General features: G+C 45.1%; 2 protein-coding genes across 3 annotated transcripts in view; both read left to right on the forward strand.

Annotated features, from left to right (window-relative positions):
- Positions 1 to 4,626, forward strand: part of mical2b (microtubule associated monooxygenase, calponin and LIM domain containing 2b) — a 46,405-nt gene extending 41,779 nt beyond the window's left edge. The window contains exons 25-31 of one of the 2 annotated variants that reach the window (XM_034534617.1): positions 154 to 536; positions 1,459 to 1,526; positions 1,635 to 1,724; positions 2,141 to 2,234; positions 2,554 to 2,662; positions 2,793 to 2,866; positions 2,955 to 4,611. In XM_034534617.1, the coding sequence (XP_034390508.1) occupies positions 154 to 536; positions 1,459 to 1,526; positions 1,635 to 1,724; positions 2,141 to 2,234; positions 2,554 to 2,662; positions 2,793 to 2,866; positions 2,955 to 3,181 (1,045 nt within the window). In that variant the 3' untranslated portion in view covers positions 3,182 to 4,611. Of the gene's footprint in view, positions 1 to 153; positions 537 to 1,458; positions 1,527 to 1,634; positions 1,725 to 2,140; positions 2,235 to 2,553; positions 2,663 to 2,792; positions 2,867 to 2,954 lie in introns of both variants that reach the window. The other variant, XM_034534616.1, reaches the window with a different exon arrangement.
- A 421-nt stretch (positions 4,627 to 5,047) lies between these two features.
- parvaa (parvin, alpha a) lies at positions 5,048 to 20,006 on the forward strand. Its single transcript, XM_034535630.1, has 13 exons — positions 5,048 to 5,434; positions 8,673 to 8,762; positions 9,107 to 9,177; positions 9,747 to 9,849; positions 9,962 to 10,102; positions 12,667 to 12,782; positions 12,951 to 13,009; positions 14,777 to 14,796; positions 14,905 to 14,966; positions 15,811 to 15,879; positions 15,968 to 16,069; positions 18,150 to 18,222; positions 18,797 to 20,006. The coding sequence occupies exons 1-13, from the start codon at positions 5,299 to 5,301 to the stop codon at positions 18,871 to 18,873; spliced, it is 1,119 nt and encodes a 372-aa protein (XP_034391521.1). The 5' UTR covers positions 5,048 to 5,298; the 3' UTR covers positions 18,874 to 20,006.
- Positions 20,007 to 22,500: the final 2,494 nt, after the last annotated feature.

Below are 22,500 nucleotides of genomic sequence, written 5' to 3' on the forward strand. Positions count from 1 at the left end.
TTATATGGTATTCCTCAAGGTCTTTGTGTCTCCATGTGGCGTGTGGGGTTATGTAAAAAAGGGTTACATCTAAAATCAAGTGAAACAACCCCAAAAACAGTGTCTCTGAATGCAATTCAGATTGAATGTACATTATGATGTTGTGGTTGGCAGGATGGACGAGCGAGACGTCCCCCGCAAACGGAGGCCCATGTCAGAAGGAGCGTTGACCTTTAGCTCCCACTTCAGCGCCGCGGGTCCAGAGCCACCCAGACATGAGAAGAGGGCCGGCAAGTCCGAAGCCCGCTGGGCGTCTTTCAGGGCCAATCCGTGGGGGGCCGGGCGGGACCTGCCCTCTCTGTTGCAGCAGGTGTCTCTGAAGGGCCGCAGAGACTCCGGAGGGGTGTTCTCCGACGACATGGCCTCACTGCCCAGCAGGAGGGTCAACCTGTTCTCATCCCTGAGGCTGAGGAAGAGGGAGGAGTCAGAGGGTGAGGGGCAGGACCAGGAGGCGCAAAAAGAGATCAGGACGATACTCAGCAACCTCCGAAACAAAGGTTAGTGCAGCCATTTCCCAACCGTCGATGCACATGATCTTTTAAACACGCATGATTTGTTTCTATGGCAAATTGGGGGCAGCGCAACAAGCATAACATCGACATATAAACGCTTGATGACAAAAGCATTTATTTAGAGGCATGTATCAGTTGACTTGGGGAACGTCAATGTTAAGGATAACGTTTACCCTATTTTCCTATTCCCAATAATGTTATGTATTGAGGGAGAAGTAGATTCATTCTCACTACTGACCAGCAGGGGGTGACTTCTTCGTTTCCAAAAAGAAGTCTGATTGTATAGAAGTCTATGGGAAATGACTCATAGTGAACATGAGTTTATGGTCTCAATCTCTAGTTTCAAGTCTTCTTCAATACAGCATGATGTTCATTTAGTAAATGATGGTCCATTTAGAGTCAAACAGACCATAAAGCAGATGCTTTAGAGTGGGCCTACAGTGATTGACAGGTCGCTGCCGCTACCAGAGACGTATATGCCATCTCTACGTCACTCCTCCACAATCCAAAAATGGATCATTAGTTCCATTCATCAGTTGCAAAAAAAAAAACATGTCAACAGCCGAATCCAACACATTTCGTCAAACTCAAGGCTTCAGAACAGTAGTCCATAAACCAACGGGTGATGTCACGATGACTACGTCCACTTCTTACATATTCTGTGTCAGACACATAGAATAACAATCTGATCTAAGCTCTTTTAGTGGTCGCACATTGGACGGTGACGCGTTGCCCCGAGCGATTACATCGCGACCCGTTAAGCTGCTGCCGCCGTCTGCGATGTTCTCCCTCAATACTGGACCAATTTCCAATTTAGTCACTGAGACACAAAAAAACATGGGAAAAATGGAAAAAATACAACTTCAAATGTTACTTGACTATTCTCACTCATTTTGTTTGTATCCAGCCTCCAGAGCACAGCATTTTGACGAGCCCACCTCTAGTGACGATGAAAACCCGACCCCCAATCAGAAGGTTCGTTAAGGACCGTGTCCGTGTGCTGAACAGCGCCGGTGGGAATCGCACTGCGTTTGCATGGATGGGTATCTGTTTCTGAAGTGTTCCGTGTGCTTCCTGTCCCAGCTGGGTCCAGAGAGACGGAGGAGGAAGCAGGAGAAGACGGTGGCCCAGCAGGCCAAAAGAGAACAGCTGAAGAGGCTCCACAGAGCTCAGGTACGGCTCTCTGGTCCGTTAAGATTTAGTCGTTTGGAATGGTCTGTAACAAAAGAGCCGCCCACGGTCTTAGAACACTGCATCTTTTATGCTTTCTTTACCCCACACACAAACTGCACTCCATTCAACGACATGCAGATGGCGGTAAAGAAACACTTGTGGATGCCAGAAAAACTCAAGGAGGAGGAAAATGGGGAATATATATATATATATATATATATATATATATATATATATATATATATATATATGAGAGAGAGTTTGAGGTGCTTCGTGAGCACCTCAAACTCAAGTGGTGATAGTGGTGGAGGCAGAGACCTCGCAGAAAGACATCTGAAAATCTGGACAAATAAACACTTCCTTTGATCATGTGCATCACACAATGTCCCGTGTGTTTTTGTGTGTGCTTTGCCCAGGCCATCCAGAGACAACTGGAGGAGGTCGCAGAGAAACAGAGCGATCTAGAGGAGAAAGGAGTGACCATAGAGAAGATCATAAGAGGAGAAACGGGTACTGAACAAGACGTTGCAACACCGCGGCTCCATGGAATTCCCCAGTGAAAGCCGTCTTTGTCATCTTCGTCTTCTTCTTCTTCTATTTTAGCCCATGTGCACATACTTTTCAGACCATTCAGAACCATGAAAAAAAAGCATTGCCTTGCAAGCCCCACTAACCGTTAATGGCCATACTCTCAGTAGACGATGGGACTTCATTGTTGCACTATTAGTTTACTGTGTGTGTGAGATTCCAGTATACTTTCTCTTTTTCTCTGGTAATGGCTTGTAATGTAATTGATGTTAAATTTATGCCACTCTCTTCCCCCTCCCAGAACCGTCTCAGGTGGACGACAGTGATGAGGCCCAGCTCTACCAGTCCTGGTTTAGACTCGTCCTGGAGAAGAACAGATTGGCGCGCTACGAGTCAGAGCTCGTGATCTTGTAAGCGAAGGCGTTCTCGAGATATGCGAAGGTTACACAGGACGGACTCCTTGCTTTTATAGTATAAATAGTGAGGCAGTTCCTATTTCTCACCACAAGGGTCACTTAATATTTCTCCCTTCTCTTACAGTGCCCAGGAACTTGAGCTGGAGGACACGCAGAGCCGACTGCAGCGAGATCTACGACACAGGATGGCAACAGAAGGTGAGGGGTCGGAACAGACACAAACACCCGCGGGGTCGGACTCAAACTGGAACTTTTAAAAAACTCCTTCTCTTCCGCCTCGCCCCAGACAACAAAAAGAGCACCTCCGAGCTGCAGGAGGAGCAGGTGATCCTGACGGAGATCATGAGGACGGTGGAGAGACGCGACGCCCTGGTGTCCGTACTGGAGGAGCAGCGGCTGGAGGAGAGGGCCGAAGACCGGGACCTGGAGAGCCTCGTGCTGTCCAGGGGCTACGAGTTCCACTGGGCCCCGGCGGATGACGGCTGGGGGCGGGAGAAGCCAGAGAGTGACTGATGAATGCTGAGCGGTAAAAGGGGTAGAGAAGTACCGCGGTATGCTGAGCTCAGGGACTGAGGCAGAATGTAAAGGAGCGGCTAGTGACATCTCTATTTGACCTCTGAAGTGCTTCTCATAATGTGGCCGACTGCGCTGTAACGTTTTTCGGCCTCGTAAACCAAACGGACTGTACAGCCTCACCGGATAGCACTTGGAACGACTCGACACTTTCCCTGAAGTTTTTTGCACAGAGTGGTTTGTTTGAAACTTGTGTCATGAAATCCAGAATTATTTGCGTTATGTCATGCACTTTTTGTCACTTTGTACCTATGTGTGTGTGTGTCTTTAATGTTATATTTTCCACTTTGTGCCAGAACACTTTAAAAATAAAATGCAATTGTACTTCCACCCAGACATCATTGAACACAGGAGAATCCTAACTGCCACATATTTGTGGCCAGCTGGTAGGATGCACCTCTGCCAGGTGGCTGGAAACTTTTACCCTTTTCTTTTACTCCATTGTGACACAAGTTGCCACATAATTCCAAACTGATCCAAGGGACCGAAAACTTCATTTGCACATGTTGAAATGTTTGCGCATGTTGCACATCTGGTTATGTCACACTTTCATAGAGGGCTCAAGGAATGAGTCTCCAACCGTGGCGTAGTTCGTTTATAGCTGTTAGCGTTAGCTTCTGGCGATTTGCGGTCTCGCCTCAAAAATCCCAGAAGTGGTGTTCATTTGTGGAGATTGTCTTGCAGAACAGAACTTGTAAGTATCATACATATTTGTTTGCCATAGAGCTTATTTTCTACAATAATCCAATTGAAAAATCCTGTTGGCCTTTTTGTGGAGGGAACCAGTGAGATTTTTAACCCGGAAGTTAGTGTTGCACTGGTTCCCTGCACATAAAGCGGTCGCAACCAGGCTGTAAAGGCGGACTAGTCTGTGTGATGACGTTCTGTAGTTCTATTTAGCCACTTTTTAGCAACCGCCCTTTTTTTACAATGCGTAACCACTTAAAAGATCACAAAAGGGGTGAAAAAACTGATGTATTTAATATCATATAAAATAACTTTAAATCGATTTAAGCTGATGTTACCTTATTTTTTGGGTATCTAACCAAAATTGGCTTTGAGGCAAGGTAACCAGAAGTGCAAAAATGCTGACAAGTCAAGGCAAACCACTTTGGGGCGTGGCCAGAGATGTGACGTATTGATGCTCTTCATTATTGTGAAACTAACTACTGTCAGTTAAACTGAGTTTTTTAACCCTAGTGTTTGGGCTGTGAGTCAAGAATGAATAATGTTTTTACATGAGGATAAATAAGTTGTGTTTAACAACTGTATGTTTGTATACATTTCGATTTTATGCTGCTTTAAGTTGTTTTAAATGGAGAAAAAAATTTAATATTTAATAAAAGATTAGTCCATATACATCTTTGAGTCGTGCTGTAATGCTCCATGTGTTTCTATTGAGAGGTCGAGGTTATAACTATATACCTTCAGTAACAACACCACGGTGGATGGACAATTAATACAAATGGGGCTATTTTTAACTTAATTGCGTTTTTGAACAAGTAAGAAGAGCAACGTTTTATTAAAAATGCACTTCAAATGTAGGGCAAATGACAATTATAGCAGCACCATTTTACATAATTCGGTTATTTTTGCTGCGACGTCAACTTCGCCGTTAGTTAATTAATTAACGCTAGTTTTTGAGAAACTAGTTTTTGAGAAACTAGCGAACCCTGAAGGAGTACGCGACGTCCCGCAGAGGAAACTGAGGCGTCCAGCGTGAGCGGTCCAGTCCCGCGGCGAAGCACGACCTTCACGTCCCTTTTCTCTTTTTAGGGAACCCTCCGCTCCCCCCGGTCCCCATTCGGCCAGCCACTGAACCCGACCACCGGCGAGCTGCCGCCTCTTCCCCCGGACAGCAGCCTCCTCCTCCACGGAGGAGGGGCCACTCACTTCAGCCAACTTTCGGGAGAAAATGTTTGGAATTCCGTTTCCGCTTTAGGGAGTGGACGGTGATTTAAAAAAAATATAATAATAATAATAATTGTACTCTACTTTCCACGACAACTTTGACAGTCCCTTTTCTCAGCCGAGCGGATTAAACTATCGTCGCGACGATGGCTTCCTCGCCGCAGAAGTCTCCGTCCTCTCCCAAGTCTCCGACTCCCAAATCCCCGTCCTCCAGAAAGAAAGACGACTCTTTCCTCGGGAAACTCGGCGGAACTTTAGCGAGGAGGAAAAAGGCGAAAGAAGGTAAAAAACAACAACAACCCGCTACTTCGCGAAACAACGCGCCGAGAAACGGGCAGAGCAGTCCGCCGCCTCGTCGCGCTGTATTGTTTTCAGAAGCGAAGAACTAGTTTATTGAAGTTAACTCTGATATTTCACATCGTGACTGACAGCAGCGGCGGAGGAATGCTCTCCAAAAATGACTTTCAGACAGCAAACACGTTTAACACCGTTTTGTTTTTCCAGCTTTGAACATATATTCACCTCAATGGAAACACCGACAACCTGTGGGTTACTGTGTGCGCGTGTGTGTTTTTTCATGGCCGCGGGCTGTCCCTGTGTCCATGTACGGTATTGACTCCGCCACCACTGTAATAAGTGAGGAATGAGGCTCGAGTAAACACCGGCCCGTCACAGACTCGAGGCCGGAGGTTCCTCCAGCACACACGGATACCAATCCCAAAGACCCCCCCCCCCCTAGGCCTTTACCCCCTGAACCCTCAGGTGACGTCACCTATTAAATGGTCGCGTGAGGGCTTGAAATGATGTAAATACAAATGGGACCACTGTGACGTCTCACGTTACCACGAGACGTCACGGTAGATACAATTGTCGGTATTTTTTATATTTTCGACTCCCTGATTTGAACATCTTCTGGGCTTTTGCTTCACGAGGTGAGAGGTCATTGTCAAAAATATCTATTTATTCTTTTTTTTCTGAACAAAGCAGCTGTGTGATATAGTCTCTGCTTGCATTGACGGACAGTGCACAGTCTTTAATCCTTAATGTGTCCGTGTAAATGGAATATATCCCGGCTGAGCACCCTTGTGCCGCCCGTCCTCTTTTTTGTTTACCGTGTGTTTAACATCGCATCTCTGAGTTGTAGGTGATTCCCTCGGGCAAGGTCTGCTGAAACCCGAAACCCTCTTTGTGGGGGGGAGGGTCATGCAGCAAAGTGTGGAGATTGTGTATTGGGCTATGCATTGTTTCCTCCCCTGATGGAAAGGTCACAAGGATGATTCCCAGAGCAGGGGTCAGAGGTCATGGGTCGGATGCAGAACGGCAGCTTCCACTTCCCGTTTATGTTGCTTATAAAACCTTTCTCTGCTGGACTTTGATTACCAAGGAGCTGCTATGAATAACAATACACCTCTTCCTTTTTTTATTTTGTATTTTTTTATAAAAGCCTGGTTCAGTTTATTGCCGTGCGGGGTTGATCTGGAAAATACAGCAGACTTCATGAGAGCATGGCATTCATCGTCAAAGGCCAGTTTTTTTTTTTTTATCATCCAAGGCAAAAGGTCTCTTTCAATCGGATGATTACGTTGTGTCATTTAGGATACTGTTGCACAGCTGAGCCCCCGTTTCAGGTGGCCTTTGTCTACGGGACGTGCATGCAATCGCATTATATTCATGCTGGCACATGCTAGCCACACGCACATACACACACACACACGCACGTATGCCCTGAGTGTGTGTAGCATGTCTGCGGCGTGTTCTGTGATTTGATGGGGAGCTGGTCGCTCTCGTGGAGATCGTTGATTAGATCGAGGTGCATGTGATGTTTATGGCGGTCATAGCACGCGCCGTGCAGAGAGAGAGGCGGTGGGATGGAAGAAGGAAATGAGGAAGACAATAGAGTCATGTAGGATGGGGATGCAAGAGGAGGAGAAGGTCAGGAGGTTTGAGAGCATCAAGCGCAGGCTGACGTGTGATTCTGTTCCTCCGGTGTAAATGGAGAAATTAATATTGGGTATCAGGTGTTAGCATGATGCGTCCGTCTCTGAAAAAACATTTAAAACCAGTGAAGCCGAGCGCACAACATTTTTTTTTTTACGGCACTGGCTCATAGGGGGGAGGGAGGGGAGGGGGGTGATACAGTGAGGACACCGAGAACGCCCATGGTTCCCATTCCCTCTGCTTCTGACAGCGTGTTCTTAGAGGTGGTTATTTCACCACCCCATCTAGCAACCGTGGTTTCCACATACTTGCTCGTTCTTAAATAGCACAAGTGATAATTGCAGTAATAACAGATTGGGCTAATTGATGTGGTGTTAGCACAGCCATACTTCTGCATGAGTCTGTAAATTGCCAGCTGTGGACATTAACCGTAAAAGCGTTTGAACACCCTAAGCCACTAATAAGTCAAATTGTATAGAAGTCTATGAGAAAATGACTCTACTTCTAACCTGATTTATTCCCTCCTTAAACTCTGTAAACATTAGTTTATAGTCTCAATCTCTAGTTTCAAGTATTATACAGTATATATTATACCGTATAAGTATAATACAGCATGATGTACCAAGGTGTTGTTCCTCCTCTCAAAAGTTCTGCAGTCTCACTTTAAATCTGACCCATGTTGTTTTTTTGCCAGCCCAAATAAACCCATTTACAAAAAAGGGAGTCTAAGGGAGTAAACAGTCATGCATACTCCAAAGGCTTTTAGTTAGCTGTTTCAAATTCATTCAGACTTTCTTTTGTGCTTTTTAATTTTTTTTTAATGCAACATCCTCTTTACACCGTTCGAAGAGAGCGCAGCGGCGCGTGCCGCTCTGTAGGAATATTCTCATCCACCCCCTGTGCACATGTGAGCACTTGTGGGTGGTGTTGATTGAGAGGATGTTGTTCCAGTGAACACGGAGAAATGCACAGGATGTTCACTCCATGCTCTACAGCACACACATGTACACAGCCTGACACACACACACACACACACACACAGGGATCAAGCCTCCTCAGGTATCTGACGCACTGAGAAGAATGGCATGCTGGGTTTTCTATAAGAGCCTGCTGAGAAGCAGGAAGCAGCAACGCTCTGTGTTGGTCTGACATCAAGGGGCGTCGAGGGTCCACTAACGGTTGTTTGTGGAATCGGGGGTGCAGGGCTCATCAAGTAAAAACAAACTTTCACTGGTTTCTGCTTCTCAAACAGGTGTTGATTTAAAAGTAGAAATTCGAAGATGTGACTTTGGGCTCTGTGATGATGGGCTTTTACGGTCTACTCTATTTATCAGAGATGTAATTGACACATTAGTTGATGACGATAAATAGTTTTTATCTTTTCGTGGGGATTTTTGAGTAACAGAAATCTAGATGTATGCCCCGTATTAGTCTTGAAGAGTAGTTTTATTTATTGACACGTGTGTGCAAAATCACAGTGAAAGGCAAGAAAACTGAAAAGTGAGCGTCCTCACAAGTGTTTGACTGGTCTGAATGAAAGTGATGATGATGATGATGATGCGTTCGTGCCTCTTTCTCACAGTGTCGGAGCTTCAGGAGGAGGGGATCAATGCCATCAACCTTCCTCTCAGCCCGTCCCACTACGAGCTGGACCCCGAGGACACCATGCTAGGTAAAGGGCCACACTGTCAGATAGGTCTTTGTGAAAGGCCATGTGGCTTTATTTTTGGATTTTGAAACATTTATTTATTGTCATTTATTTCTTCTATGGACTATAAATAGCAACGATTGAGGCTATTGTTTTTCTTAAAAGCCAGAAAGTAATTATATTTGGGTTGCAAATTACTTGTGTACTTGGGGGGGTAAAATACTTTTTTCAGGAAAACATAGTAATTAAAGGAATACTTGACCCACAAAATGACCATTTGTATATCAACTTGAGTGGGTTTGGGGTTCTGTTGCCCTTCCTCCTCTCAGCTCTTAACATTTCCCCCCTTGTTTCTGCTCGTCCGTCAGAGGAGAACGAAGTGCGCACCATGGTGGACCCCAACTCCAAGAACGACCGCAAGCTGCAGGAGCTCATGAGGGTGAGGGTTTCCAATGATTCAGTCTGCCGGTAATCTCGGATGCGCGTGGAATTAACAGTCGTATCGTGTTGCATCTCCTCATGACAACGAGGGACACAAGGAAGCCAAAAGAAAGAAAGGGCAGATAGGAAGGTTGACGGTGTAAAGCTATGGCACAGATCATCACACATGTTACAACATCCCTTCTTAAAAACCTGAGGATTGGTGAGCAATCACTGGAGTCCAACAGGCATACAGTACTCTTCAGGGGGACTTCTGTCAGACTGCCAAAGGCCTCAGTCTGGGCCAACGCTTTATGTCCCAGCAGGACACTCCTCCCCGGCGTATCGCCTAATCAGCTCTGGCATGGCTAGGAAAGAGTGTCTCGAATACCATTGAAAATAAATCTTTGAAAGTAGCAGCTCATAGGACGTGTTCAGCTTGGACTAACTGCAAAAGACGTCCCCTAATCTACCAGAACGGACAGTGCAGACCACGCAAGTGAATCCAGAGCGACAGCGGATTCAAACTGTTGGGAGAAGAACTATTTAGCAAGTTCTAACCACCGGTCTTTCTTTCCGCCCAAGTAGGTGTTGATCGACTGGATAAACGACGTCCTGGTGGGCGAGAGGATCATTGTGAAGGATCTGGCCGAGGATCTGTATGACGGACAGGTCCTGCAGAAGCTCTTCGGTGAGCAGTTTGAGCGCCGGCGAGATGGCGAGCCGAGCTCTGCATTGTCGAGCTGCTGTTTGGTCTCGTGCTCGCTCACAGATATTTGTGTCCGTGTCTCCCCGCGCTCCAGAGAAGCTGGAGGGCGAGAAGCTGAACGTGGCGGAGGTGACCCAGTCGGAGATCGCCCAGAAACAGAAGCTGCAGACGGTTCTGGAGCGCATCAACGACTCGCTCAAACTCTCCACCAGGAACATCCGCTGGAACGTCGACTGTGAGGACCGTTTCTAATATTTCACTGTTTGCTATGTTCTACGCTCACTTTTCTATGATGCGTTCCTCCCACACTCAACATACTGTGGTCAGAGTACAGGGAGGTGCTTTGCTCATTGCATCGAAGTCAAGGAAACCGTTTAACTCGATGAAATGTGGATCTCTTTCTTTCGAAAGATAAGATGGCTCGTAACTGAATACTTCAAGTAGAAGTACTGTTGCTTTAAATACATTTTTATTTAAGTAAAAGTAAAATGACTTGTAATGGACCCACGATAGCATGACAGATCTGTCACCCTTAGACCAGTGGAACACACGTGAATGAAATACAAGCCGATACAAAATTAAATGGGGCATTTCGGGGTTGACAAGTGGAAGGAAATTATAATACGTAAATGCCAAATTATGGTGGCAATTTAACAACGGTGTCACCTTTTATAAAGGAGCGCTGACGAGAAGATTTTTCTTTTTGCTGCAAATTGTCTAAAATGGTGGTGTATTATCCATAATGTAGCGTTACCATACTATAATAACATTCAAAATGAAGTGACGTCAACCCTTCAAAGAATCCAGCTCTCAGCCGCACTTCCCCTCCTGCATGGAGAGTACCAGCCACATGCCGGGTTTCTTTTCTTCTTCTTTTTAAACCTCCACTCACAGGATATAAAATAAAAAAATGTATGTGTTCTTGCCATTGGATTAATATCCGTCTTATTGAGCTGTGCGCTTTGAGGTTGAGCACAACAGCGGGTTCTCATCAATAAGAGTCCTCCACCTCTCCTTTTGACGGCGCTCTATTATGGCCGAGCCATAATTACCGTTTTTTTTTACTTGCGTCATTAGCCGTAGCGTGCATATGAGCTGGGGGGGGGGGGGGGACAAAACAAACAAAAACAGAAATGCTAAAGAGCACAGGCAAATAAAATGCGATTGATTTTGCACTCCATTTCTTTGAGGAGCCATCCCTTTTCTTTCTTTCTTTTAAAAAAAATCAATCCACTTTTGTTCGTCCTTTCTTTCAAAAAACACTCTGCATCTTATTTGGATCCTCTTATGCAGCGAGGAGGTAATAGGTTTTCAGGGTGGCTTTTCGCTTGCTCCGTGTGACTCGACCGTTGCCACGGCGTACAATCAAAGGCTCGCTTTGGGAACTTAATTGATCCTGATTGTGTATTCAAAGGTAAATCCTATTTGTTCGGTCGACTAAAGACTGAGTGCTCGGTGTGTCTGAGTGAACCGGCTCTCTGTGGTTGACCTGAAGAGTCGTTCCGTCTCTCATCCCGTCCAACAGCTTCTATATTTGTGACCTTTTTATATATCAAAAATAAAAATGTTCATTTCCAATCACTCCAGGGCAGCTTTTGGCATCTTGATTGGGTTTACCGTTGATGCAACATGACCTTGTCATTAAAAAAAACTTTTAATGACAAATTCCTGGAGGCATGGAGAATAACAGAAAATAATTCTAACCCTACGGCGAGGAGTTCACGCAGCCTCCTCAGTAAAAGAAGGAATGTTTTTATAAACATCGGTAACATGTCTCCCTATTAGTTAGGGGTGTCACGATTCTCCAAATCCACGAACTTTCCATTTTAAGGTCACAATTCAATTAGATTTTTGATTTGAATCTATTTATGTTTTCATCACTGACGGCTATCCCGTTGTCCTGAGTCCTGAGTCATTATGGTCAGCACATCATTGGTTTTATGCCCTGACGACTGTCAAATTTTAGTTTTCAAAGAAAAGCTGCATGGCATTATATATATAATATCACTCAAAACATCTTTTATTGTCTGATTCATACTGCCGTTGACCGCCTACTGACTCTTCACTCATGTGCGAGTGCAAGATTAGATGAGATCAGAGCAAATAATCCTTTATTAGTCCCACAGCGAGGACATTTGCAGGATTACAGCAGCATGGTGGACAGTGCAAACAAACAGGCAAGAGACGTAGGTAGAAAAAACGAGATTGAAACAAGTATAATAAATTCAGAGTAACACAGTAAAGGTATCATGATTAAGAAATACAATTTAAAAATATGATATAGTCCGACTGAATGGTTGTTAAAATGGCACAGTGGATTGAACAGATTATTTATATTGCACAGTGTATACATTGGATTTGTATGGCGTTGGTGTTGGTGTTGCTTGTGCAGTCTGACGGCGTGTCTCTCCTTCACACCGCGGGTGGAGCAGCCGGTCACTGGTGGAGCTGCACAGAGATGTTCGTGTGCCCCGCATGGGGTGGGAGGTGTTGATGGCTTCCTGCCGGCGGTCGAGATGCTGCCGCCCCGTCAGACCACTCCGTAAAAAAGATGGCCGATGCCACCAGAGGCCCGAAAAAGGGTCCTGAAAAGTTCTCCCTGGTGGAATGCAAATACTGCGCATGACACACTTGATATACATGCAGGCACATTTAGAAAGGCCGTGAATAAATAAGCTGGTGAGCGGATGCCGACTGGCTTTAAACGTAAGAACACAGCACATCTAAGTGAAATGGTTATCATCTGCTTGTCATTTACGTGATGTTGTTTTTTTCCTCCTTTTCCTCATACCCTGTTAGCGGTTCACGCCAAGAGCATCGTTGCCATCCTGCACCTGCTGGTGGCGCTGTCGCAGCACTTCAGAGCGCCCATCAGATTGCCCGACCACGTCTCTATTCAAGTGGTGGTCGTCCAGGTGGGCCTTTTTTTTTTTTTTTTAAATGTTAAAGGATTTTCTATCATGAGGCTACTTGCATAACAAGTTATTTATAGCGTTGGTTTCGTAACCCCACTCTGCGCTGCTGTGAATTCATGTTTGGCCCCACATCCATCCGGTCCTCCCTCTTGTGTGTCTCTCTTTCAGAAAAGAGAGGGCATCCTCCAGTCCCGACAAATTCAAGAGGAAATCACCGGCAACACGGAGTGAGTCTGCTCCGCTGCCCGACTCATTTCTACTCCCCGCTACACGTGTGAAGGTGTTGACGGACAAAAGGGCTGGCGCGAGAACATATAAACGATTTTTAAAAAAGGCCGTCGGAGACGCCGTTAAACTTGCCACCACGGTTTTAATCACTCACCCTCATTGCCTCCTTTGTCTCTTTTTTCCCTTTGCCAGATAAAGTGTCCACCTTTTTGTTTTTTTGCAAACTTTGTTATCAGCACGTTGTAACATTACCATCCAGATTAGTCCAGTTGTCCAGCATTCCCGTTCCCCATAGCTACTGGGAAGACGAGCTTGCTCTCCCATTTTGGTAGTGCGTCCTTTGTGCCGTACATGGAGCCGGTGGCTTATTGGGAACCAATCTAAACGTGGATGGCTTCATTATTTCATAGCCCACACAAGTTAAAGCAAAAAACTAAACTAAAACATTTAAAATCCAGATTACTGAACTCTGAGATTGTTTTTTTAAAACGCATTATACATATCAGACAATAGTTGCTGAAAACGTGTGAAAAGACTGAACTATATAGTTCTGAATGCCTATTTTCCGTATTAAAGAGAATAAAATAACCGCGCAACCTTTAAATTAAATTAGCCAAAGAAAAACAACCGGCGGTGTACTCGGCTAATCGCAGATGCATTCATCCCGGATAAGGAGCACAAAAGCATTTATACACGTCTGCTTGATTCCAAACAAAACACCGCCTGTCACTGGAATTCTCGACTGTGGTCGGGACCTTGAATGCCTTCTTTCCCCTGCACACAGAACTGTGCAGTGCACACTTAGTGCACTGGTGAATCTACAGCCATTGTATTTCAACGAGATATGTGATGGCACCCTGAAGCTGAAGAATTAGACAGTTTTAAAACACACACACAAACACGCACACACTTATTGTCTCCCTGTGAGGATCTCCTGCAGCCTGACGGCAGCAGCGAGGGAGATAACGGCAGGCCAGCACACACACAGACACACACACACAAGTGCACACATTTTGTCACGGTAGATGGATACACTGTTAAAAACACACAGACGCGCACACTCAGTCACAGTGGAAACACGGTTATTACCACACCACCAGGACCGTTGCCCAGACCGGCCTGCCTTTGCCATCCCAGATTACACCATGAACATGTGTTCGAGCGCCTCCATGCATGTGTGTGTGTGTGTGTGTGTGTGTGTGTGTGTGTGTCTGCGAGCCATTTCTAACTGGCCTGCCCACTGCGATATCTCTTTCTCGGGGGCACTCACACCGCAGGGGGAACAAAAGAAGAACCCCCCCCCCCCACACACACACACACACACACACACACCTGACCCCTTCCAACAGCATCGTCCTCCAAAGTGCAAACATTGTAATAATAGACGAGAGAGGGGCCCCTCCATTCCCATAGAACACCTGCGTGCACATGCACACGCACAAAGGCACATCTTCATTCACTGCACCATTGTTCTGCTGCAGAGATTATTACATCGGGCCGTGGAGTGTGTGCCATTGTGCAGACGTCCCGGTGGCGATGCCCGGGTTGTTGTCTGAATACCCGAGGTGTACCTGTGTTTATTGTTAATCAAATTATGACACCCTGGCTCCGTTATTGTATTGTCATTTTTATGTGCCACATTCCTCTGTGATTCGACTGGAAAGCCCTCGTCTTTCTTATTTTTCTTTCTATGAATATTCAAGTGTGAAATTGTTAATAAGCAGCCGCTTATTTTATGTGTTTTCTTTCCTCTTTTTTGCTCGCAGGGCCTTCTCTGGCAGACACGGTACGTCCTCCATGAAGAAGCGTATATTGGAGATTTGATTTAGATTTTTTCCCAGGAAATATTCACACATCTTTTCTTCGTTTTCTTTATGCGTTTAACTCTTCACAGAACGCGACGCTTTCGACACCCTGTTTGACCACGCGCCAGATAAACTGAACGTCGTCAAAAAGGTACCGGGGTCTTTTTTGACAGTTGCAATCTCAAATTCAGCAGCCATCATGGAGGTCTGATAAAGATATGGCAAATTACATGTAAATATGTAGACGGAATAGCCAGGTATTCGCGTATTTAAACCCCCAAACTGCATTTTACTCAAGTCCATGGTCCAGTTTTACTCTGCACCGTTATCTAGCTGACGCCATTGGTCCTGAATAATGAGGGCAGGTCCTGGACTAAAATATACGCACATTAAAAAGATTGTTGCCATTGTTTAAGGTGCAAATAATCTAGATTTGTTCCCTCATGTTGGGTTCCTGTGATTTTCCTTACTCCTTACTACAAAACCCAAACGGGCCCTTGGGTACCGGTATGCATTACTCCCAACACGGGTCTCGGCCTTCGAGTATATTATCAAAAACAATCAAGGTCCCCTAACTATCTTCTTTTCTGGGACTTTCCATCCCATCCAATGGTCTTCACCAGTGGATGTTCTTAGTTGTTAAGGAGTTGGCTCCACCCACTTGTTAGTTTTCTTTGGTCACACTATTAGGTTTTTGCTCAAATCATAAAAAAATAGTTATAGCGAACCAGATTCTGTGGTTTTGTTGCTAAAACGCCAAAACAAATGAATAAATAGGTGTAAAGTAATTATCCAAAGTTGTCATTGTCACGTCTTTAGTCTATTAGCTCATATTCACAATTTTTCGTCACTGCGTGGAGGACCTCCAGTTTAGCTGCCATAAACCAAGATGCTTTCATGTGTTTAAAAAAATATATATGTGTGTGTGTGTGTGTAGATATACATATCTATGTGTGTGTGTGACAGACGTGTTCCTTTCTTTTTGTGTTTCTCAGACATTGATCACATTTGTGAACAAACACCTCAACAAGCTCAACCTAGAGGTGTCTGAATTGGACACACAGGTACTTCACACACACACACACACTTCACAGCTGGTGCATAATACCCGTTAACCAGCACACGACCCGCTGACCAACACGTGTTTCTCAGTTTGCAGACGGCGTTTATCTGGTGTTGCTGATGGGGCTGTTGGAGGGATACTTTGTGCCGCTCTACAACTTTTTCCTCACACCAGAGAATTTTGACCAAAAGGTAAACGTGTGATTTCTTTTCTCTTTATTTGTTCTACCTTTATTCATCAGTGAGCCGGACAATTACAGGAATGCTCCACCAAAGAGTGCACACCAACTTCCCGCTTCACTGTTCCACATAATCTACTACTTTTTTTCCAAATACTTTTTTCTCGCCGAAATATTTCACAAATGCGCAGTGTCAGTTTGTTCCGCGTTCTTTTATACGACTGCTTTTGCTTGCTTTGGTCGGGAATGATAAACATAATCCACTAATCTTGCTGTGTTAGTGTTTTTTGTATTTTTTTTGCTGTATAGGTAAAATATATGAGTGTAAATCAAACTCACTTGATTTTAGGATGAAACTATTTGGATATTCGAGCCTTGTGTAAGTATTCTGTTTTCGAGCCCACTTGAGGAACAGGTCGCCGACCCTTTTTCATTTGGAGAAAACACGGCCAAATCCAATACTTCATATCTGAGGAGCCCGTGCACTCAGGTAGCCAGCGCTCTCCTCTCAACCGCCCCGGTGAAATGCCATCCGCTTTTTCTTTTTTTCCTTCTTCCCCCGGAGCCCATTCAGCGAGTGCGGCGCCATCTCTCCTCTCCGTTGGCCTGCGCTGTACTGCGGCATTCTGAACGGGCGATCTGCGGAGACACCACAGTAGCCTTTTGTTTGGGGCTCGGCCAGAGGGGGCCCCTGCCAAGCTGCAGAGCAGAATTGGGCATCGGTGTCACGATGCACATGCGCGCACACACACACACACACACACACACACACACACACACACACACACACACACACACACACACACACACTCCTGGCCCGGAAACACAGGCACCAGACCCACAGCATCTGTAATCTCCTTTTGCACAGGGAAACACTGGAGTGGCTTAGGGGCTCAGCTCTATTACTCTGTGTGTGTGTGTGTGTGTGTGTGTGTGTGTGTGTGTGTGTGTGTGTGTGTCGGCTCCCTATTGATGATACACTGGGGGGTGGGCTACGAAAAGTAACGCGAGGCACCAAGAAAGCCCTCCTGCTTGTGCTCGGTAGATCTCTACTTAAAGCTCCTTCGCTCTCCTTTTCTTTTTGACTGTATTAGAAGGCTAAGGTCACGCTTTTCACACAATGAGCCCTTGTTGGGCAAAGCTTTTAGTACATCACAGCAGGCACACACACACACACACACACAGACATAATGGGCAGAAAATAGAAAACATCTTTCAACTCTTTCCATCTGATTGGTTTTCTTTCTCTCTTTCACTCTTTAAAATTTAAATTTGTTCTATTTTTCTTCAAGTCAGATTGGCTCAGACGTCTTTGCTGGTTTCCTCCGCCGTGCTGTGTCCATGTAAAGGTTGAAAGAAAAAACAAAATAAGTCCACCTGTAAGAGATTCAGGTTCCATCTTTGTGCATAAACATCAGTCCTGCATTTCTTTTTTGTGGCGTCATTCAGTTCCCAAGAAAAACCCTCATAATCAATATCTCCAGTATGCGTGTTCATTAATGTGATGAATGCGGTACGGCCCGTTAGGTTCATTCCTCCCCCTCCCCACACACACACTGTGCACGTGTTACTCGTGCGCTACTCGTGTCTGTCGTTCAACGACGCTCTGGATTTCTTGGGAGTTTTTCCGAGTGACGCCGACCGACATACGTCCATTGATAAACCAGTTGTTTGTGCAGCTGCTGACGGCTTAAGTTCTTACAGGACAGAGCGCCGCTGTGTTTGCCAGCACAGGAAGCTGTGGTCGCACGATTGAATCGAAACCCCCCCACCCCCCAGTGTATTGTGGGATTTAGCAACCAGTGTCCACCGTTATCAGCGAGGAACTGTGTGTGTGTGTGTGTGTGTGTGTGTGTGTGTGTGTGTGTGTGTGTGTGTGTGTGTGTGTGTGTGTGTGTGTGTGTGTGTGTGTGTGTGTGTGTGTGTGTGTGTGTGTGTGTGTGTGTGTGTGTGTGTGTGTGTGTGTGTGTGTGTGTGTCGAGCTGTACGGTCTGCACTCACCCACCTTTTGCTTTTGTGTGTGTCACTGTGTGTGTGTGTGTGTGTGTGTGTGGCGAACGTGCTTCCTAACGGCCTCGTAACTCTCTCTGCAGGTCCACAACGTGTCCTTCTCCTTTGAGCTGATGCAGGACGGGGGTCTGGAGAGACCGAAGCCCCGACCAGAGGGTAGGACGCTTTGTTCAACTAGGGGTCCCACCCTGCCCCCCAGATCCAAGTCTTTTTATACCGGCTGTCCCCGATACTGATCCTGATTTAAATATATCTATCTGACTCATTGAAGTAACAGCTGTGGCCTATTTTGGCGTTTTGTGTTCATGTGGTCAAAGAGGGTTAGATTAGAAAAGTGTACAACCCAAAACAAGCTTTCCTTTTCATCGTCTGTACGTGACACGTAGCGGGGTATTTTTTCCTTCTATTCTCGTCCCTCAGGTAGGTTTTATCCTACCTGATCATTTTTGCTTTTCTGTCCCAGGACGACGGGACGTCCTGAAAGTGTCACGTCAGTCCAACCACTGGCTCATTTTTGAAAAAACGCTTAAAAAAAGTGGGCACGGGGCTAAACGATAAAACCACGCCCACTTTTGTATGACGAAAACCTCGATGTCGCTTAAAAAAAAAATAATGACAGGCAGAGCTGATGAGTGCTCAGCATCTCGGAGAGAGGTCACCCTTTACACTGCTTTACTCCCACTGGATGCATGTCCCCATACAGCTCATCTCTCTTGTTTGTTTGTTCCAGATATAGTGAACTGCGACCTTAAGTCAACACTGCGCGTCCTCTACAACCTCTTCACCCGGTACAGGAACGTTGACTGAGCCCCGGATGTGGTGACCGGAGGGAACCGGTACACCCTGGACCACGTGTTAGAGCTTCAAACTTAAAGATATGCCTTTCCTTCTACTGTTTTTATCTGAATGCATGCATCACATTGTTGTCCCTGTTGGATACTGTACCACGCACACGTCAGCATTGTATTTCCATTCCTGCAGAGACAATGGTATGGAAGCCCTGATAGGCATGCGGGAAGAAAACAAAAATGCGTTGACCCATGTGATCTAAATGTTTTTTTTTCTCCTGTGTTTAAGAGGTTAAAAAAATGTTTCTTACATTTTAATTTATTTTTTCCATCTTTGAAACTATATTTTGACAAGTCATTTCGTTGTTTTTTTTGTTGTGTCATTAATTTGGGCAACACAAAGCTGGAGTGCACCAATGATCTAAAAAAAATTCTTGAGGTGTTCTGATTTCCATAAGGTGCTAACACACGCTGAATGCACCTTGTGTTGAGAGTACACGGGGAAATTAAAACTCTGCTGGAAGAAAACATTAATGGTTGTATTCCTATTCAAAACATATGATAGTGGTGCATTTCGGTCTCGTGTCGACAAAATGCCAAAACCTTTTTGTTTTCCCTCGAGTCATAATCACAGGAGAGAAATGGATCCCCAGATTGCTTTTCTTATCTCTTTTCCACTGTCCTTTTAGGGCTTCCGTACCTTCTGACTCGTGTGACACTAAAAGACTTCGTATGGTCGATCGGGCATCGCTACGCAGTCCTACGGACATCTATGAAATAAGATGGCCACTGGTAATGTTTAGCGAGGTCGTAGAGGTAATTCTGTCGTGACTCCTATCGCTCTGCGTTGTCATCACAAAGATGAGCAACACTTGTGTCTCGTAATCCAAGCTTTGCTGTATTTATTGTACATTTTGATAACCTTGTTCCTTCTCTCTCGCCCAGCTCTTTTCTTCTCTTCATGTCATTCCTACGTGCCTTTTTAATAAGACGTGTGAACACAGCGAGCAGCTCCCAGTTCGTCATGCTGGGACGCACGTGCTCCCCAGTTGTCTTAACGTTCCAGATTCCTATTTGATCTTTTTGAAATATCTGACCAAAGCCCTGTTATATTTACTCTGTAAATCATATAAAAGCGTTACTCGGCAGCCGCTCGTCGTCTTGTGTTTTTTTTCACCTTTATGTAACCGCTCTGCTTTTGTGGTTTAAAACATTCCATACGTATTAAAAAATGTTTTTATACACATTAGATGTCCCTCTTTTCTGCAACACAAATAAAAACAATTTGACCGCATACATTAAATGTATGTTGTGTTCTACTTTCAAGGCAATTCCAAGCTGCCAACCCGCTCTCCATTATGTATCTACATTTCAAAGCATTATATTCAATAAATTGTTCGGCCCCTGAATGCAGCTGCATTTTTACCCTGGTTTTTTGTCCCTCAAGAGAGAATGTGTTTCCAACAAAACAAACATTGGGGTCAGATTGGTTCCAATTTGGCCTGCACAACAGGACAAGTGGACCCTGCTCAACAATTTCTCCACTAAATACAGTTAGAAAAAGCAGTGGAAAAGCTTTCTGAATTGGAGCTGACCCCAACGTGGACCGAAACAGGAAGTTATGCAGGGAATGAAAAGGTTCATTTTTTACCCTCGCAAATTCCACAATAGCTTTGTGTGTGTGTGTGTGTGTGTGTGTGTGTGTGTGTGTGTGTGTGTGTGTGTGTGTGTGTGTGTGTGTGTGTGTGTGTGTGTGTGTGTGTGTGTGTGTGTGTGTGTGTGTGTGTGTGTGTGTGTGTGTGTGTGTGTGTGTGTGTGTGTGTGTGTGTGTGTGTGTGTGTGTGTGTGTGTGTGTGTGTGTGTGTGTGTGTGTGTGTGTGTGTGTGTGTGTGTGTGTGTGTGTGTGTGTGTGTGTGTGTGTGTGTGTGTGTGCTGATGTATTATTATTGATAAACACTGCTTCCAAGATGCTTTTTAAAAATGAATTTCCAGAAAGCGCACGTGTGTGAGTAATCCTAATCGGGCCGCAACATATTTCAAGGTGAGAACATTGTAAAGGCTATATGTAATGTAATCTTCTAATGGAGCATTCATTATCACCTCCGAGACGCTCTACAGGTTTTTTGGGCACGTGAAGACGGGAACGAGCCGCACGCAGCGTCGCGCGGCGACTCATTGCCCGTGGCCCAAGTGTACCATTTGGTTCGAGTAACCCTATCCGGTGATGATTGCCCTCTCAGACGCTCTCATGTCGGTTGCGACAGATCCTGAGGGATCTGAAACAATGTTATGATCATTTCCTCTCCGCGCCCGGGGAACAATTCAGCCGCTCTAGTTATTACCTTGTTACATTGTCGTTATTGCATTATTGTTACGTTGGCGCTCTCTTGCAGTGGGTCACGTGGGAGACGCAGACCCACATTCCTCTGATTGAAGACACCACAGTAATGTAGATGAAGAAGAGAGCGCTGCTTCTGTTGGAAGGGAAAATTCAACCTCTTGCATGACGGCAAGCAAGTTAGGACAGTGTGCTTGTTTCCTGCAAAAGGTTATGGCGTCAACCAAAAGCTGTGATCGCGCCTCTTGGTTTTTATTTTTGTTAGCAAATTATTGTGACAAGCTTTGCTTTGTAGCATTTTAAGGTTAGCCGTAACCCTGTTCACCCTGTCCGGGTGAAGTTAAATCCCTAAAAGGTGCTATAAACGAGACTGGGAGCATTCCTATCGCCTCTCAACAGGGCGAAAGGCTGAGCCGGTGGCTAGCAGCTAACGGCGCCAACAGTGGAAACAGCAGTGAAAGTGCCGACAGAGCGAACAGTATTTAACTGAAGGGAAACCGGGGGACGGTGGGTGCTAGTTCCACGACCGACAGCGTTACCGGCTGTAGCCGCCGCATGAACACAGCGCCGGCTGAGCCATGTCAACGAAGCTCGGTACATATCCTTACTCCTCTGTACATCTTTAAATAGCGGGTAGTTGTTTAATGCTCTGAATGCAGAATATTACACGTTAAGATAGTTTGTAGAAATACCATGGTGTTTTTGGCGAAATACATTACATTTACACACGATACAACCGTTATGTTAGTAAATGTAGCTGGAGACAGCAGCAGTTTAGCTCAGATCAAAAAACATCTAAGCTAAACTGGAAACAGCACAATATATCTTACGCGTTTTCTGTATACAGAATCCAAAGTCTATAAACACCAAATTGCTATTTTACAAGGGGTTTTGGTTTCAATAAAACAATTAGAATAATAAAAATGTTACTCCTTTTAAAACTGCGCTCATCAATATTTTTATCGATGGTATTATCGCCTGAGGTCATTCAATCATCTTGAAGTGGGTTTTAATATGACCACAGCAAAACAACTGTCCTCTTGAGTCTGGATCCAACTTGATCACAACACAGAAACTCCAGCAGGTCAGGTTCTCCCTTTCAGCTGGCATTGACCTCTGACCTCTTTATGTACTAGGGCAATAAAAAATACTGTTTTCCTTGTGAGGATCAATAAAGTATCACATTATTATATTATGTGGCATTAGATAAAAGGTTTGGCCATACAGCCCAATAATGGCTGGCACTCCACTTAGTACTTAGGTAATGTTACAAAGTAGAGCAGGATTGCTTCACCGGTCATAAGTGTA

This window comes from Cyclopterus lumpus, chromosome 6, assembly GCF_009769545.1.
Source record: "Cyclopterus lumpus isolate fCycLum1 chromosome 6, fCycLum1.pri, whole genome shotgun sequence".
NCBI classification, from domain to species: domain Eukaryota; kingdom Metazoa; phylum Chordata; class Actinopteri; order Perciformes; family Cyclopteridae; genus Cyclopterus; species Cyclopterus lumpus.

Bases quoted from the DNA above. Each gene is read 5' to 3' on its own strand.
- parvaa (XM_034535630.1), top strand. From the start codon at position 5,299: ATGGCTTCCTCGCCGCAGAAGTCTCCGTCCTCTCCCAAGTCTCCGACT. The intron at 9,850-9,961 runs GTGAGCAGTTTG...CCCGCGCTCCAG, and splicing joins GGTCCTGCAGAAGCTCTTCG to AGAAGCTGGAGGGCGAGAAG. The intron at 15,880-15,967 runs GTACTTCACACA...CGTGTTTCTCAG, and splicing joins TGTCTGAATTGGACACACAG to TTTGCAGACGGCGTTTATCT.